Source organism: Camelus bactrianus, chromosome 1 (genome assembly GCF_048773025.1).
Source record: "Camelus bactrianus isolate YW-2024 breed Bactrian camel chromosome 1, ASM4877302v1, whole genome shotgun sequence".
In the NCBI taxonomy this organism is placed as follows: Eukaryota; Metazoa; Chordata; class Mammalia; order Artiodactyla; family Camelidae; genus Camelus; species Camelus bactrianus.
Window position 1 is genome coordinate 71,996,480 of NC_133539.1, and position 18,779 is coordinate 72,015,258.

The 18,779-nt window shown below is 38.1% G+C and overlaps 1 protein-coding gene across 12 annotated transcripts in view; it reads left to right on the forward strand.

The window, feature by feature from the left end:
• The window catches only part of MCF2L2 (MCF.2 cell line derived transforming sequence-like 2), a 207,885-nt gene that overhangs the window by 107,040 nt on the left and 82,066 nt on the right, over positions 1 to 18,779 (forward strand). For all 12 annotated transcript variants that reach the window (XM_074367088.1, XM_074367109.1, XM_074367099.1 and 9 more), the window contains 3 exons: positions 3,537 to 3,714; positions 9,566 to 9,657; positions 18,101 to 18,186. In XM_074367088.1, coding sequence (XP_074223189.1) covers positions 3,537 to 3,714; positions 9,566 to 9,657; positions 18,101 to 18,186 — 356 coding nt within the window. The remainder of the gene's footprint in view (positions 1 to 3,536; positions 3,715 to 9,565; positions 9,658 to 18,100; positions 18,187 to 18,779) is intronic.

Below are 18,779 nucleotides of genomic sequence, written 5' to 3' on the forward strand. Positions count from 1 at the left end.
CAGAAAATAAAAAATGAAAGAGGAGAAATAACAACCAATATCACAGAGATACAAAGAAATTATAAGAGAATACTGCAAACAGTTATATGCCAACAAATTGGACAACCTAGGAGAAATGCATAAATTTCTCGAAACATATGACCTTCCAAGACTGAATCAGAAAAAAATATACAGTCTGAACAGACCAATCACTAGCAGTGAAATTGAATTTGTAATAATGATAAAAAAAAAAATCAAACAAAAGTCCAGGACTGGATGGCTTCACAGGGGAATTCTACTAAACATATAAAGAAGAGGTAATATAAAACATGCCAAAAAAAAAAAAAAAAAAAAAAAAAAAAAGCTAATACCTATCCTTTTCAAACTATTCCAGAAAATTTGAAGAGGTAACACTCCCAAATTTATTCTACGAAGCCACCAGTACCCTGATATCAAAACCAGACAAAGACACTATCCAAAAAAAAAAAAAAAGGAAATTACAGGCCAATATCTGATGAATGTAAATGCAAAAATCCTCAACAAAACAGTGCCAAACAGAATTCCGTGGATGCAAGGATGGTTCAGTATCTGCAAATCAGTCAATGTGATACACCACATTAACAGAAGAAAGAATAAAAATCACATGATCATCTCAATAGACACAGAAAAAACATTTGACAAGTTCAACAACCATTTATGATCAAAACTCTCATCAAAGTTGGCATAGAGGGAATATATCTCAACATACTAAAGGCTATTTTTGAAAAACCCACAGCTAACATCATACTCAACAGTGAAAAGCTGAAAGTTTTTCCTCTAAAATCAGGAACAAGACAAGAATGCCCACTCTTGCCACTTCTATGTGGCTAGGATGCCTCACCACAGCAATCAGACAAGAAAAAGAAATAAAAGGCATCCAAATTGGAAAGGGAGAAGTATAACTGTCACTATTGGCAGATGACATGATACTAAATAACCCTAAAGTCTCCACCAAAAAACTATTAGAACTGATGAATGAATTCAGTAAAGTTGCAGGATAATAATTAACTATAATAATTAATTAAATAATAATTAACTATCAGAGAGAGAAAGTAAGAAAACTATCTCATTTAAAACTGTATAAAAAAGAATAAATTTAATACCTATGGAATGAACTTAACCAAGGCGGTGAAAGACCTATACTCTGAAAACTATTAAACATTGATAGAGGAAATTGAAGATGATAGAAATGGAAAGATACCCTCTTTCATGGATTGGAAGAATTAATATTAAAATGTCCAACTTCCCACATCACTCTACAGATTTAATGTAGTCAATATCAAAAGCCATGGCCTTTTTCAAAGAACTAGAACAAACAATCCTAAAATTTGTATAGAACCACAGAAGACCATGAATCACCAAAGCAAATTTGAAAGAAAAGAGCAAAGCTGGAGGTATCATTCTCCCTGACTTCAGGCCATACTGCCAAGCTATAACAATCAAAATATGATACTGGCACAAAAATAGACACATAGAACAATGGAACAGAATTGATTCATTGATCTAAGGAGAACCCAGAAATAAATCCACACAATTAATTGACAATCATTCATTGAGTCAGATTTCTTGATCTCTGTGCAGAAATTAACACTCATGTTTCAGTTTCCTCAAGCTAATTACTGGGCCAGAAGGGCAGGGTAGTAGTGGCTGGTCACCATGTTATCACCATCCCCCCCAGAAACACAAACTGAGATTGCCATGATCCTGACGTAAGGGCTTTTGGCTTCTTTTGGGACTTGGACTCATAGCTGTGTTATCAGAATCTCTAGTCCACTTTTCAGCTGAGCTTCCTGAAGCCAGGGGCATAGTCTCTGAAGACACCTTTTAAACACAGACTCTGAGTAGGAGTTGGCAAACTACAGCCTGTGGGCCAAAGCTGCTTGGTGCCTATTTTTGTAAATAAGGTTTTATCAGAACACAGCCACTGTCATTCATTTATGTATTAGCTATTATCTATGACTGCTTTTATGCTACAACCACCGAGTTTTGGAGATGCAACAGAGACCAGATGGTCTGCAAAGCCCGAAATATTTACTATTTGGCCTTTTACAGAAAAAGTTTGCCAACCCCTGGTTTAGATCAACACTTTCCAATAGAAATACAACGCAAACCACATATGAAATTTAAGATTTTCCAGTAGCCACATTTTAAAAAGTGAAAAGAAACAAATGAAATCCATTTTAATAATGTTTTATTTACCTGTGTCCCAACTATCATTTCAACATACAATCACTATTATATAATTAATTGTATTATTAATGAGATCTTTTATGTACTTTTTCATGTACATCTTCAAAATCCAGTGTGTATTTAAACTGACAGCACAGCTCAGTTCAGACTAGCCGCATTCCAAGTGTTCAGTAGCCATGTATGGCTGGTGGATACTGCAGGGACAGTGCAGGTCTGCTTCAGACCCTCCGAAGAGTGAGACCTGCTCCAGATCTTGGTGCAGAGGTCAGCCTTGACAGGGCTTTAGGCTGTAGGGGAACTTGTTCGGTGGCTAACACTCAAGCCCTCAGGGATCTTTGCTCTTTCCCTCAGAAGACGGCCCAGCATAGAAAAGACAGGTTTACTTTTCCAGTTGCAAATTGTGGCAGCCTCCCTGGATGTGTGCTGAGTCTCTGCTTTTGGAATTCAGCATCCTCCATCCACCCTGCATGGATTATGGTGGCTCAGCTCTTCTAATTTTGGGTCCCTTCTTTTGGTGGTTAAAATCGTCCACAAGGTGGATGTCAGAGTTGGCGTGATAAAGGCTAACCACTTCCTTTACGCCGCAGAGCTAGAGGAATGTCATGTTGAAAGAAATGTATCCGCTGAATTTAAGCCTTGGGGAAACTCAGGTGAAACAGATCTTGTTTCTTGTTCCCCTGAACCTCTGCCTGAGGGCATATAGTCAGTGATGAGAATGTGTTTGAGTTTCATCTTTCCTGTGGTGTTTCTTCGGTTTATTTCTTTCCTCCTTATATAGAGAGGTGTCTCACAAAATAAAATTTAAATGTGTATCTTTTTAATTACAGGTTCTTGTGGTTCTCCTGATCTTGACTCAGAATTTAGCCACCTCTGTGCCCCAGAACACTTAACAGTCTTTTCTCCATCAGGGCCTTTATTCTGGTTAAATTTCTTATTTTGAAATCCTCGTGTTTTATAAGTTGGCCTCATGCCATTTATTCATGGCCTGTGGCGTCCTTTTCTACTGTGAGTGAACATGGCTTAGTGAACATTTACTGAGTCGACATTTATTTACCGAGCACTGCTCTGTGCTAGGCAGTGTTCCCAGCCCTGGAGGCACAGTAGTGAAAAGATGGACAACCTCTGTCCGTCAAGTGGGAGAGCAGACTCTTAGAAGCACAATCTGTACAAGGTGAGATGTGCAATGACCTGCATATGGATATCTGGAGAAGAGTCACCTGAAGGAGATAGGGAGGCAGGGAGGAGGAGAAGATGGGAGAACGGGGATACCTCATGTCCTCAGACTCAGTGCCAAGCAACCAACTCATAATCTGCTTTTGTTCCCACAGGCCAAAGCTCAGAAAGTCCTGCAGAAGCTGGGTGATGTGCAAGAAATATTTCACAAGAGGCAAATGAGTCTGATGAAACTGGCAGCCAGACAGACTCGCCCAGTGCAGCCCGTGGCCCCTCATCCTGAGTCCTCCCCAAAATGGGTGTCACCGAAAATCAGCCAGCCCTCTGCCTTGGGTAGGTTATTTGGGGAAGGAAGTTCTGTGGCTTTATGATTCACCAACGCCCATGAGGGCTGAGATTATGGTTGTTCGTGTTATTTTGACAGATATTATTTAAGACAAACTACAGATATGAAATAGTACAGGTGTCGAAGACTTAGAAAGTTAGGTAAAACTGAGTGCCTGGATGCCAGGAGAAGCTCACAGTCTAGCAGAGGAATAATATAAATGCACAAATAACATTAGCATAAAATAAACTCCATTAAGGACCTTTAAAAGGCCCACAAGAGTCTATTAGCAATGGAGTGGTAAAGTTGGTTCTTTGAAAACAGAAAAAAAAAAAAGATAAGTCCTTACACCTGTCCTACATGGTCTTGATTACTGCAGCTTATTAGTAAGCCTTGAGATCGAGTAGTGTAAGTTTTGCAACTTTGTTCTTTTCAAGATGGTTTTGGCTATTATATTAGTTCCTTTTCATTGCCATATAAATTTTAGAATCACCTTTCAATTTCTATTGGGGTTATGCATTGAATATATAGATCAATTTGGGAAGAATTTTGATCTCACCAATGTTGATCTTCCAATTCATAAATGTTATAACTCTTCATGTATTTAGGTCTTCTTTAATTTCCCTCAACAATGTAATAGTCTTGCATGTAAAGATCTTAGGCATTTCATTTTTTTTTTAAACTTATAATAAATGGAATTTACTATATATAACTATCAATAGAAGTATATTTCTGTATAGAAATACAATCATATCATCTGTGGATAGGGACAATTTTACTTTTTCTGTTTCAGTCTCTATGCTTCTTTCCCCTTACTTTATGATAATATCTGGGACCTCCAGTACAATGTTGAGCAGAGGTGGTGAGATCAGACATCCATGTGTTTTCCCAATGTGCAGGGAGAGAGTTCATTTTTCATCTTGAAGTATGATGTTAGCAGTAAGTTTTCCACAGGTGCCTTTTATCAAATTGAGGAAGTTCCCTTATATTCCAGTTTGATAAGAGTTTTATCATGAATGATTATTGAATTTTTCAGATGTCCTATTTGGTGCATATATTGTGATGAATATATATTTTTTTCTTTATTGGTTAATATGGTGGATTACAATGATTTATTTTCAAATGCTGAAAACAATCATGCATTCCTGGGTAAACATTCTTGGACATGATGTATAATTTGTTGCTTCATGTATTTCGAAAGTCTGTTACTAAGCACATACATATTCATAATAGTTATGTCTTCCAGATATACAGGTCCTTTTATAATTATATATATCTCTCCTTCCCTCCTTATCTTTAACAGTAGTCCTTGTCTTTTTTTTTTAACATTTTTTATTGATTTATAATCATTTTACAATGTTGTGTCAAATTCCAGTGTTCAGCACAATTTTTCAGTTATTCATGGACATATACACACTCATTGTCACATTTTTTTCTCTGTGAGTTATCATAACATTTTGTGTATGTTTCCCTGTGCTATACAGTGTAGTCTATTCTACAATTTTGAAATCCCAGTCTATCCCTTCCCACCCTCCACCCCCCTGGTAACCACAAGTCTGTATTCTCTGTCTGTGAGTCTATTTCTGTCCTTTATTTACACTTTGTTTTTGTTTGTTTGTTTGTTTTTGTTTTTGTTTTTTAGATTCCACATATGAGCGATCTCATATGGTATTTTTCTTTCTCTTTCTGGCTTTCTTCACTTAGAATGACATTCTCCAGGAGCATCCATGTTGCTGCAAATGGCATTATGTTGTCGGTTTTTATGGCTGAGTAGTATTCCATTGTATAAATATACCACATCTTCTTTATCCAGTCACCTGTTGATGGACATTTAGGCTGTTTCCATGTTTTGGCTATTGTAAATAGTGCTGCTATGAACAGTGGAGTGCAGGTGTCATCCTGAAGTAGATTTCCTTCTGGATACAAGCCCAGGAGTGGGATTCCTGGGTCATATGGTGAGTCTATTCCTAGTCTTTTGAGGAATCTCCACACTGTTTTCCATAGTGGCTGCACCAAACTGCATTCCCACCAGCAGTGTAGGAGGGTTCCCCTTTCTCCACAGCCTCTCCAGCATTTGTCATTTGTGGATTTTTGAATGACAGCCATTCTGACTGGTGTGAGGTGATACCTCATTGTAGTTTTGATTTGCATTTCTCTGATAATTAGTGATATTGAGCATTTTTTCATGTGCTTTTTGATCATTTGTATGTCTTCCTTGGAGAATTGCTTGTTTAGGTCTTCTGCCCATTTTTGGATTGGGTTGTTTCTTTTTTTCTTATTGAGTCGTATGAGCTGCTTATATATTCTGGAGATCAAGCCTTTGTCGGTTTCACTTGCAAAAATTTTCTCCCATTCCGTAGGTTTTCTTCTTGTTTTATTTCTGGTTTCCTTTGCTGTGCAGAAACTTGTAAGTTTCATTAGGTCCCATTTGTTTATTCTTGCTTTTATTTCTTCTAGGAGAAAATTTTTTAAATGTATGTCAGATAATGTTTTGCCTATGTTTTCCTCTAGGAGGTTTATTGTATCTTGTCTTATGTTTAAGTCTTTAATCCATTTTGAGTTGATTTTTGTATATGGTGGAAGGGAGTGTTCTAGCTTCATTGTTTTACATGCTGCTGTCCAGTTTTCCCAACATAGTAGTCCTTGTCTTGAAGTCTATTTTGTTTGATATTAATACAGCCATTCCAGCTTTCTTATGCTCAGTGTTTGCATGATATATTTTTTCCATTCTTCAATTTCTGTCTTTGTTTTTAAAATATATTTCTTGTAGGCAGCATATAATTGAATCTTCTGTTAATCTCTGCCTTCTAATTGGAGTGTTTATTCTATTTACATGCAATGTAATTATTGATATAGTTGGATTTAATGCTACTGTTGTGTTATTTATTTTCTACTTGTCTCATATGTTTCTTTATTCCTTTGATCCTCCTTTCTTGGATTCTTTTGGTTTAGCAAAATTTTTTCAGTATTCCATTTAAATTCATCTGCTGGCTTTTTAGCTTACATATCTCTTTGCATTGTTTTTCCCCAGATGTTTCTTCTAGGGATTATCATATGCATCCTTAATTTATTGAAATCATCTTTGAATTAACATTGTAGCACTTTATTTCAACACAGGAGATTTGCAGCAGTAGAGTGCCACATACCCTTTACTCATCCTCTGTGCTATGCTTATCCTCAGTATTTCATCTACATGTGTTTCATCCCACAACAATATTGTTGTGTTATAATTTTTGCTTTAAACAATTGTATATCTTTTAAAGAAATTAAGAGAAAGGAAGAAAAAAAGAAAATGTGTATTATTTTATATTTAGCTTCCTAGTCACCATTTCTGGTGTTCTCTATTCCTTATCGTAGATATGAATTATCATCCTGTGTTCTGTCTCTTCAGGTTAATGATCTTCCATTAACATTTCTTGTATTGCAGGTGGGTTTGCAGTAAGTTCTTTTAGTTTTTATTTATCTGGAAATTATGAGGTCTTTTTGGTAACTCTCCATTTAGTATAATTTACAGTCCCCTATCTCTCATCACATATTCCACTTTTTAGAATTAAGTCTTGATGACAGTTTAGTGAATTTCTTACCTGAATTTTTCCACACACACACATGCTCATACATACACAAGCACACTCAGACACATTTATGTACACATATACCGCAGATACACAGACATTCACACACACAGAGACATCCTTCTTGGATGGTTGGAAACAGGGTTTGGTTCTCCTGACCTCTCATCCAGGGCTCGTTCCCAAAACTAAATTATGCTCACTTCTATGACTTTACTTCTCTCACTATTTTAAGGGGCATGTTTGTTACAAGTAAATACAGCAGGAATGATAGGTTGTCTCTTGGCTTTTGAAACACAAGAATTCATAGTAGGTAATGACCTTCCTACGGGACAGATCTTTGAACAGGTATTGCTGACCCTGGTCAGGCAACTTGCTCATTTTGTGTAGCAATCTTGCACTTTTGTTTTGGAGACTAACCACTGAGTGTGGATTCAGGCAGGTCGCTAACAGGATTTTCAAACATGTTTGTTTAATTCCTTAGTAACTGAGACCGTGCCAAGATAAACTATTGTATGTCACAGTGTAAGGAACGTGGTCAGGGCTGCTTAGAGATGGGAGTTGGAATCTCAGCTCTGACTCTTGGTAGCTGGGTGTCTTGGGTACAACATTCAACCTCTCTGAAGCACATAAGGAATGTGAAAAAGTTCATTTGTGGCAATAATAATAGCTAAAATATACTGAGTGCTTTCCAAGATCTAAATACTTTATGCATATTAACTCATGAAATTCTCATAACACCATATACTGTAGGCTTTTTCATTATTCCCCGCTGTACAGATGAAGAAGCTAAGGCACAGAGATTACTTTGATAATGTGTGCTTCCTACATGGAAGAGCAGGACTTGAACGCTGTTGGCATTGCTCACATGCCCCTGCCTTTAACTTCATCACAGTACTTAACCAGCATTAAGGGCAGGTGCTTCTCAGTCATGGGTGTTGCCAATTAGTGTATGCATTTCTAGCTTCCCGTTATTATGCCTGGAATCTCTCAGCTTACAGAGATCCTGCAGAGGGTGAGGAGCCCAACAGACTGTCCATTGTTATAAAGTAGCTTTAGTGATCATATAACCTGGAACAGCAAACAGTGTGCTTCACAACCAATTTTAGCATAACATCCATGGAAACCCACAGAAAGCTCGCGCCGCTTCCAGTGGCTCACAGAACCTGACGGCTGGGTGGGGCCTCTGGAGGCAAGACAGTTAAGCTCCATCAAGTCTGCCATAGATAAGAACCAAGTTCACGTTGGTGGCATTAGATAGATGACACTTTGGCCATGGGACCTATATTTCTATCCTGTCCTGGGATAATAACATGTATCCTGTGAGTTTCCCAAAGGAACTGTGCCTGTGCATTCAAGGGTGGTAATGGTGACAAGTAAGAACTCAAAATATCACTTACTATTACCCTTGTAGCCCCATCCCCAGTGCAGCCCTCTGGTAAAACTGGGTTAGAAAGCTCTGAGCCTAACCAGGGCTTCTCCTCCCTAAATCCCAGTCTTACTGCCAAATGGCCGTGGATTTTGAAGAAGGGTATCTCCCAGGTGTCTGAGAGTCCTGTGGGAAGGAGAGGAGGGAGACAGAGTGACAGATGAGGGAGCAAGGGCAACACTGTCCAGTTCCCTCCAGACTCAGCTGATTCTTCACATAGTCATCCCATCCACTAAAAATGTGGTTCCATCAGTTCTGGAATCCAACTGTTAGATCATCAGATTAGCAATGATTTCTGCCCTTATGTAATCATAATGTGTTTAAGTAGTAAGATTTTAGTATTTTTCTAATTTTCTGTAATAAGCACAAGTTAATTAGCTATATAATGGAAAAAATACATTCAATAAAAAGTGAACTGAATCTGGTCTTCCAATCCAAGAACAAGATCAAATACAATATCACACATTGCAAATGATAAATGCTAAAGCAGCAGTGCATAAAACAATCCGTGAAGTTTGGAATAGTTAGAAGACTTCATAAAGAACATGAGCTTTTAGCTGGACCTTAAAAATGGGGATGATATTATATTTACCAATTTGTTGTGGTTTGATGTTTCATGTGATGTTGGGTATGGCTTTTTTTCTCTTGAGATCAAATGTCAGATGCCTGGGGTCAAGGACTCTTTCTTTTCTGCCTCTTTCCTTCACCTCAAATTTCATCTACTACCTTGGAAATCACTGTAGCAGCTCAATTAAGCTTTACTAATCAACTGCAGCAACATGGTTCAAGTCAGGCTAAGTGCTCTGAGTTATTTATAAGCCAAGTAGCCAAATTAATGGCAGGTTTTCTTTGGCTCCCTAGCTCCTCATCAGAAAACATCTGAGGAACCTTATGCAGAAGCAGATTTGAGCTCCCTGGGAAAGGAAGATGACGAGACTAAATTTGAAGTCAAGGTAAGATCACTTTTCCTTTACCAATAGAAATTTCTGACATGAGATTGCTGTCATAATTATCAATAAATCAATAAGTTGTGTTCCCCTATTTCATACCTACCATCTCCTCCTGAGGACATGCCCATAAAGGCACATAGCATAGATTAGTGCTCCCAAAAGCTGGAGTTTGTAGGATTTCTTCCTTTTCTTTCTTCTTAATTGCAACTAGAAATGAAAAGCTATTTGATCATGTACATAATTGTTGGTAGATATTGTTCTATTGAGGGAACAGTCATTTTATTCATTCCTATAATCTGTCTTCATATTCAAAGTTGTTAGAACAGTATATGGTTTATATATAAAAAGACCATGACAAAATTGCATACGCTATACACATACACACACAGATATATAGTTGGTGAACTCGAATAAGCAAGTATAATGGTCAAGGTGGTAGAGGAAGCGGGGTAGGAACAGAGGCTGCCAAACTTTCTTATTTTGGCCAACAGTGGCTGGCCAGACTTCTGCTTCTAAAGCCCAAGGCTATGAGAAGAAGAGTGAGGAGAATCCACAGTCATGAACAATATGAGAAAGGGGCTTTGTGCACTAAATTTTGGACTTAGAAATCAACTTAGAATCAGTAAATGCAATTAGTGTTTCCCAAGGTAGGTAGTATAACCAGGGAAATCATCATTCCAAAATATGTAAGAAAACTTGTAAGAACAAGGTAGATTAGAAAAGAAGGTTTGGATTCATTTCTGCGTGGTCCATGGGCCATTAAAAGGGAAACAAGGAGACTGATTAACATCAAGAACAATCACTGCTTCTTTTGTATTGTGGCTGCTGTCCAAGACAGATGACCAGGAGAGATAAGAGAACATGAATCTGACTCCAGGTGACAATTCTGACATCTTTTTGGCCTTAGGCCTCGAACTCAAACATGAAATGAACCCACAGTCAGTCTAGGAGAGCGAATCATAACACAGTTCTAAATGCCCTCCCTGCCCTCAACAGTAAATGTTCCCAGGAAGAAAAAGGAAAGCTATAACCCCAAACGATTCGTGATTGCTGCTGGAGTCACTGATACTCACGACCTGCAGTAAAATCATGGTACGATTTATCATCAGCAGAGAACTCATTCCCAAAAAAAGGCGTTCCATCTTCTCTGGCAGGAAGATCTTTGCTGTGCCAGTTTGCAGGAACTGGACAAGTTCAACTTGAGGAGGTGGCCGGGATTCTCGGGGCGGGCTGGCAGCTGTGAGGGCATGTGCTTGGCTCACTGAAGCTGCTGAAGCCGTCTGGGAGAGCCTCAGCGGAGTCATTCCCTGCGGTTGCTGGCAGTTGTGATGTGGCTACTTTCTGCCCTTCACGTCACCAGTTAGAAGCAGAAAGCATGACTCCCTGGGGCTACGTTCCCCGGGCTGCTCACATCACAGCCTCTTCTTTGGAGCTGGAAAGAAGCCAAAGGCGGAGGAGGATTTCTTTTTCCTGAACGTCAACCCTCAGGAAAAAGGAAGAGCTACTGTCCATGAGCACCAGCAAACAGTGTTCCTGGGCACCTATTAAAGTCGTTTAAAATAGCAAAGTCCTTTTCAGGCTTCTGAGCAAACAGGCTCCCTCATAAAATTTATTTAAAAAACAAGAAAAGCCAAAGCAGGAAGGGAATGGAGAGGAGAGGGAAGGGATGCTAACACCGACTGACGGCCAGACCTTGTGCCACGTGCTGTGTGGACCTGATTTCATCACAAGTCCTCAGTACCTTGTGAGGAAGGTGTTGTTTCCCTTCTCAGCATCACAGATGCTGAGAGATTCTGAGAAACTAAGTGAATTCCCCCAAGGCTCACACAACTAAGTAAATGATTGAACTGGAATTCGAAATTAGCAGTTTACTTACTCTAGCAGTTTACTTATTTATCAAACTTACCCTAGCTGCCTGAATCACTCACTTAATCTACCTAATGAGCAGTTTACTTAACCTTTTATCCTCTAAATTTCCTCTTCTGCAAAGTGGGGATAAATAAAGTGACCTCACACATGGTTGATTAGATGAGAAATGTATGGAAAGCACCTAGCAATGATGCCTGACATATAGAAGATTCGTAGTAATGTGAATTCTCCATTTAACCCTATGTTTACAGATAGAACGTTCTATGTAAAAGATGGGAAGGAACTGAAGGAAGATTGAATTCAGGCCTTACATTAAATAGCTTCTCCTAATCTCAAATATGCATCTTTTTTTTGCCAAATGATAACAGATTAGGGCCAAATTCAGTTCTTGGCTTTCTCACTCCTTTGAATTCCAAAAAATTTCATTTACCTTCCTGATCCTCATCAAGAGAACTGTGTGAATCATAAGCATGTCACTGTTTACTTCCTAAGATTTGAAGTCTAGTCATTCTTAGCGCTAATAAGAGATTCAAAGGATCCATCAAATCCTTGAGGCAGCCCCCAGCCAAGCTCTCTGAACAATTCCTAGAATAAAGAGTCTCAAGTTTCCCTGTGTACTGCAGCCCTGAGTTTATTCATAATGCAGATTCTCAGGCTCCACCCACAGAAATGCTGATTCAGGAGGTCTTCATTTATTATAAATGTAATAAAGCATTTTTCAAATTTGTGATTTTATATGAGTTAAGTAAGATTTACAGACAAGTAAAAATTAAGTTACATTGACAATTATACATCGAGGTTAAATCACATGAAATCAGTCTGAGAAACTTCAGAATGTATGGGCAACTTCTTTTCAACATCCTTGGCATACTTATTTCCTTCTTATTTTCTTGGTTTGGGTATGGAAGAAAGGTATCTTGTGACATGTTCCTCACTTCCTGGTATTTTTAACAGAACTACAGACTTGCGTATCATTGGTTAAACAATGTTGCAATATTTGCAGTTTTAAGGAGACATTTCCCCCATCAACAGATATTGTAAATAGTGTTTAGAGTGTGAGTACAACCTATAAAAGCCAATTTAACCAGTAAGAACATTGAACTAATTACCAACAATTCTAGTTGGGAAATTCAAGATCTTAGATAAAAGAGACCCTGGAAAAGTTTTGTAAAGTTTGTATCTGGGACCCGTTTCCTTATCTTTCTCTAATCATTTCCCATTTCCACAAAGCCTCAGGACCACTTTTGGCTATCTCTTCAAGCCTACCCTTCCTCCTCAAAGGGCTTCAGTCTATAAAACGTCCTAAAACCTTCCCCTCCCCTCCTTCTTGGAAGCCTCCTCCCAGTGTAGCTGTTCTGGACTACAGGTAGGGGAAAATCTAAATGAGCTAAGTCACAGCAACACATGGCTGAGTGACTGACAGCCTGCTAACTTTCCTGCAAACATCTGTCTTTTTTGAAAAGAGACTGGCTGCCCTATTATCCAAAGGAATCACAGGCAATGCCTGTGAAGAGTAAAATATTTGCTGGGTAGGGCCAGTGAGAGGGCACAAATAGGACAGACCAGCCAGCTAGGAATCCACTCACAGGATAGTTTCTCTAAGTGGTTCCTGTTTTTTAAGTCCTTTCGTTTCTTCACATCAGAACCCACTGCATCTCACAAATAAGAAGGGTGGGGCTTCCCCTTTCCTGGCAGTCCCAGAGGGGAAGGCCACTGCTTCTCATGGCTGATGTTCTCCACTCTGGGGCGGTGTCTCTGAGGCCACCCTGGACTGAGGCTGGAGGTGAATGCCCTTTGGAGAGGTTTCCTTTCCTTTCTTTCCCACTATCCTCCCCTAAGCCATGTCATTCTATAATCACTCAGTGATTAATATTTGTCATACCTCTTTTACTTTCTCAGGTTTTCACAATTAATTGACAATGCCAGGAAAGTCTTAACACTTCTTGCAGTGTTCACTCTTCATACTTTAAATGAAGAGGGTAATTCAGCCCCTTATCTGCTTTACTTTCTCTTTCTCAGAATTAGGTCTAGCAGCTTCTCTTTTTAAGAAATGTGATAATATAATAAATTGTACTTTCAAGTTGTTACTGGATACCATTGCTTTAAAAGAGTTGGAGCTGAACTTGTCTTCCAAGCATTCCTAAAATCATAAAGGGAAATTACTTAACTTTAGGGAAAAACTAATTTGATTCCCTTTCAAATATTGCTGTCTATCTCTTGTTTGGGGAAGAAAAAATACAATGTTCATAATCAATCAAAAATTAGCTCTTGATACTTTTTAAAATGTAAGTTTTAAAATGATGTATTCTTGTGGGTATAGCTCAGTGGTAGAGTGCACACTTAGCATGTATGAGGTCCTGGGTTCAATCCCCAGTACCTCCATTTAAATAAATAAATAAATAAATAAATCTAATCATCTCCCCCCTAAACAAATTTAAAATTTTTTAATTAAATAAATAATTTTAAAAGATGATATATTCTTCAGAGAAATTGAAATAAAATTTTTTTTTACAAAATTCCTTCAGGCTAGGCACCTAGCCTGTTTTTTCAATTTTGAAAATAAGTCTTTCTTCCAAATATAGGGGGGACAAAACAATCAGATTCTATGTTGTTGAGAAGACATGTGAAGCCATCATTGAAGGTGATCCTAGAAAACCCAGGTTGATGGGTTGGTGTCACTTTGAAGCCAGGGTGAGGTGAGGGTACAGGGAGTGATGCCGAGCCTGAAGCAGCTACCAGCCTGCCTGCCTTCACTGCCACTCTTTTTCTTCAGAATAAAATGAACATACAGGGACAGGGACTCTCCCACCTGACTGGCCTCCCAATAGAGTAGTTTATGGGTTGGTTCCCTTTTAAAGCACCAATTGGCTGAGAAAAATCTCTTCTTCAGGATGCCCTAGAAGTTTCTCCAAGTCAGGATAACTGAAGGGAAGCAGGATATGATTTTACATGAAACTTGTTGCTCTGCTTTAAAAGAATGTCATCTTATAATTCAGTAAGACTCATAAGGAAACTCTAACAAAGAAATATAGCAGCAATTGGTAGGTTGGTCTGTGGTCAGTTTTCTTGGTCCATTATTTGAATCAAAGGACCAATATCTGAAAGAAAAAAAATAGCAAATATTTATTTGAATATGCTCTCTTCTTCCTAGAGTTTTCAGGAAGCTTAATTTAAAATTTTCTCAAAAGTACTCTGGTTACAATTTAGCTTTCACGTCATAATTGGAAGCAATAGCACCTATGTTGGTATTTTATATTATAAGCAGAAGAACATTTCACAGCCAAATCACAGATTTCCCTTATTCTACACAGAAGAAAACAGATGTTCAAGGGAGATTAAGTGATTTGCCCAATATCTCTCAGCAAGTGAGAAATATGGGGTCTCTATTATGCATGCGCAGGTAGCAACTGCCCAGCAATTACTGAAGTTCAGCATGCTGAGTGCTTTACATAATTACCTATTTTAATCCCCACAAAGTAAATATTAAACCGCCAACCATCAATGCCATTTATTAAGTCTCATCTTTGTGCTAAGCACTTTAATACATTATTTCTAATCACCACAGCAACCTTCTGACATAGATGTAATTACTCCTGTTATACAGCTAGAGAACTAAGTTGCTACCTGAGGCCACTTTTTACAAAGTAAGCCAGGGATTTCCACCTGTATTTACCTCTCACACCTCAATTTGTGTTCTTTTCACTCTATAAGAGGTTTTCAAATTACAGGTCATAACAGTGATAGTGAACTCAGTTTGGTGGGTTCACCAGCATTTAAAAATAAATAAATAAATAAATAAATAAATAAATAAATAAATAAATAAATAAATAAATAAATAAATAGAACAGGATGAAATGGAAGAGCATAATTTCAAAATAGGATGCATCACATCACAAAAATCACAAAACCATTTTTCAGTTACATGTACATCCGTTGTATGTTTTTTTCCCAACACCACCAAACAATTAACTGAGTTCTGTACTGTCTACCTGCAGATAGCATCAGAATCCAAACATTGAGGGCTTACAGGACTGCTCCCATGCCTCCTTCAGAAGCCAATCACAAATCCAAGTTGTCACCTGTGCTTCTGACAGACTGGATAGGGGTGCTTTCTAAAAGTCAGTGCATTAACATAAACCTAACTGTGGTTGAAAGGGGTTTGTTATGAATGTCAAGACACTCTTTATCCCTCTTATCACAAGAAATTTAAAAGGTTTTAGGAGCTCTGTGCCAGAAACGGGACAAAAACAAAAAATATATTTCTCATTATAAATCACAATATGTGTGTATAAGTGTCATTATGTAAAAGTTTTTCTTATGGGTTGTGGTCAGATTTTTAAAACTACTGCGCTAGAACATAACTGACTTGTCTAAACCTTCGCAAAACATTGGTATACAGTGCAATTAACTACCTACTGCAGGCTCTTATTAAGCAGTCCCCAATCTGCTGTGGATCCTTCCCAAACATCCTCAATAACGTAAGTGTTATATTCCATCAAACGTGATTGACAGAGGATTCTGCCTCCACCCTGCTACCAACTGTCTGACATGTGGCCACAGGAACATGGGATGACACAACCAAGTCCGTGCCCAGGCATTTCAGCAAGCCCATGAGGTCACCTCAAGCATGACAAAATCTATAAATTAGAGGGACATCATAATTCTGTAGAAAAGATGACAAAGTCCATACCTACACCTTGGGTCATTATTATTTTTCCATCACTAAACTAAGTTGTCCTGAAATAAGAGATTCTATAATCCACTATACTAACAATACATGAATAGAGTTGAAAAGAGCACAATTCATTTCATAAGCATAAGCAGTGAGAGGGAGTTTTGTTAATATTGGTAGTTACTCTTTCTGAAGGTATTGCATGTTGTAGATTCAAAGATGAATAAGGCTGGAGCTCAAAGTCCAGTGGGTGTTTCAGACATTGTAATGCCACAGAGGAGGAACTAGAAAGGAAAGCAATACAACATTATCTGACATAGTAATTAGTTCAACATTACATGGAAAATGTGAAGAAAGAGCTTTGGTAGTGTGGTGAAAATAACTAGATTAGTTTGAATCCAAGGACTGGTATTTATTTCTGTATATTAGTTGAAATGAAAAATACATTCTAGTCTTTGGTCAAATATATGTAACAGAGGGAACTAAAAAATTTAGATTCTTATTGAAAAGATATCCTATTTTAAAAGAAACAAATATGAACTTAGAATATAAGATTCCTCTTGTATTTTAGAGCTGAATTAGCAAAACTAGTGTCCAAGTACTTCTTTATTGTTAGCCTGCTTTCCTGATGTGATACCAAAATTGGGAAGATGATCTATGAAAAGATCGAAGGTCCATGGTTTTCTCTCATACTCTGAACATTTTTGAATTGCTGTCTCTGTGGTTGGCATTGTGGATAATAAAACAACCTTACATTGACTGCTCTCTGTTAATCCAGGGAAAGGACTGTTTTGCATTGTCAACAGCTGGCTGAGCAGCCTGCTACTCTCACCTATTTTGCAAGGAGGCCTCCTATCTGTTCATCTGAGTCTGGGGAAAGCTCATCCTTCAACCTCAGCTCTAATTTGCAAGGAATCTTATGTTTATTCATTCAATTTCCCTTAACAACACTTTTGCAAGAAGGCCCTTTTAAAAGCTGTACTCCCCTTTGTGAGAATGTAAAAGAAATCATTTAAACAGAACCTGGCAGGCAGGAAGAACACAAACGCTGGATAATTATCTACTTGCTCGCTGTTGGTTAATACCTTTATAAAACTCTCTTTGCTGTCAATGTTATACAAATTTGTTTCTTTGTTAAAATAATATTTTCTTAAAAGTAAATTGAGTAGGAGTCTTGTCTCTTTTTGAGAATTAAATGCGTAGTGTTATTCTGAAAAGGAGCCACAACTTTATGTGGCAGATAGTGCCATGTGGTTCATGTTCTAGGGGAAGAAATCAGGAGGTTCAGTGAGCTTGCCCCAGGTCTCAGAGGTGGCACATAGTGGAGCAGGGCTTCCAACCCCCGTCTGGCTTCAAGCCTGCCCTGGTAACCACTCTGCACTGCCTAAGGAGGCAGTGTGATGGAACAGACTTGTGATTACCAGCCTGAGAAAGTGGCCACTGGACTTATCTCTGCCTCTAGATCTCTTTCTGGCCTTGGGCAGGTCACAACTTCTCCAGACCTTGATTTCTTACCCAAAAAAGAAAAAAAAAAAAAGGAAATATTGAATCAATCATTTCCTTACTGCTCCTTGTAACTCAAATTCTGAACTTTTTTGTGAATCAACGGGGAAGGGGGAGGACTACACTGTTAGTACCCTTCATTATTAAGGAAAACGGATACCTGCTATTGAGAATGAGTCCTTGATGTTCCTGAAGGAAGCTTGAAGGGCAAACTGTAAAAGATCCAGAGTGGTTGGGGATAACCCAAGAAAGAAAGAGAAATGTGAGAAAATGGTTACATTGCTCATCTAGAAAATTAAAAACCAAAGCAAAACTAAACAAAGACAATTAGGAATAGAAAAATATCGGTAAGAGTCCTCCTCTCCCAAATAGATGATCTTACCAAAATTTCTTTCACTTCAGAATGAAGAAATACTTGAAAGCAGTCATGATGGGGAGAACCCTGAGCCAGAGCAGCTTGACAGCTCCAAAAATCTTTCCCCGAGCAGGTAAGATTGCACATACCTTTGCAAAAGTCACTTTAACCTAAAATTTAGAGGGGAGGGGGTGTTGGTGGAGGAGGGTAGGTTTCCTCTGTTTAAATCTCATCACTTATCTTCCCCAGATAAAATCACATATTTATTCTATATACTAACCTTCATTATGTACCTGAGAACAAAATTCGTAAATCTCATAAAAGCAACAAGCAAGAGCTAAAAATGGCATCTTATAAGCCAGGCTTCCAAAGATACTCCGTGTTTTAAGAAATGGATTATCAAGAAAATAGTAAATGAAAAACTATTATTAATATTGATTAAATTATTGTATTTAAAGGCTATAGGTCTCCAAAGACAACAATTTATGCAAATGTAATGTTATTTTTGGCCTACAGGAAGGTGTTTTCATGCATGTTAATGAATACTCTGCAGATCAGAAAGCCTTAAATTATAGTGGTTAAGACCAAAAGCATGAGAAGAAATTCATTAAAAAAAATCTTTATATTCAGAATCCCCATCATTACCTCTATTCTAGCATTTGTCACATTGCTTATATGCACATCATTTGACTTATTGACTGCTTTTATGCCCAGGGTCTATCATGC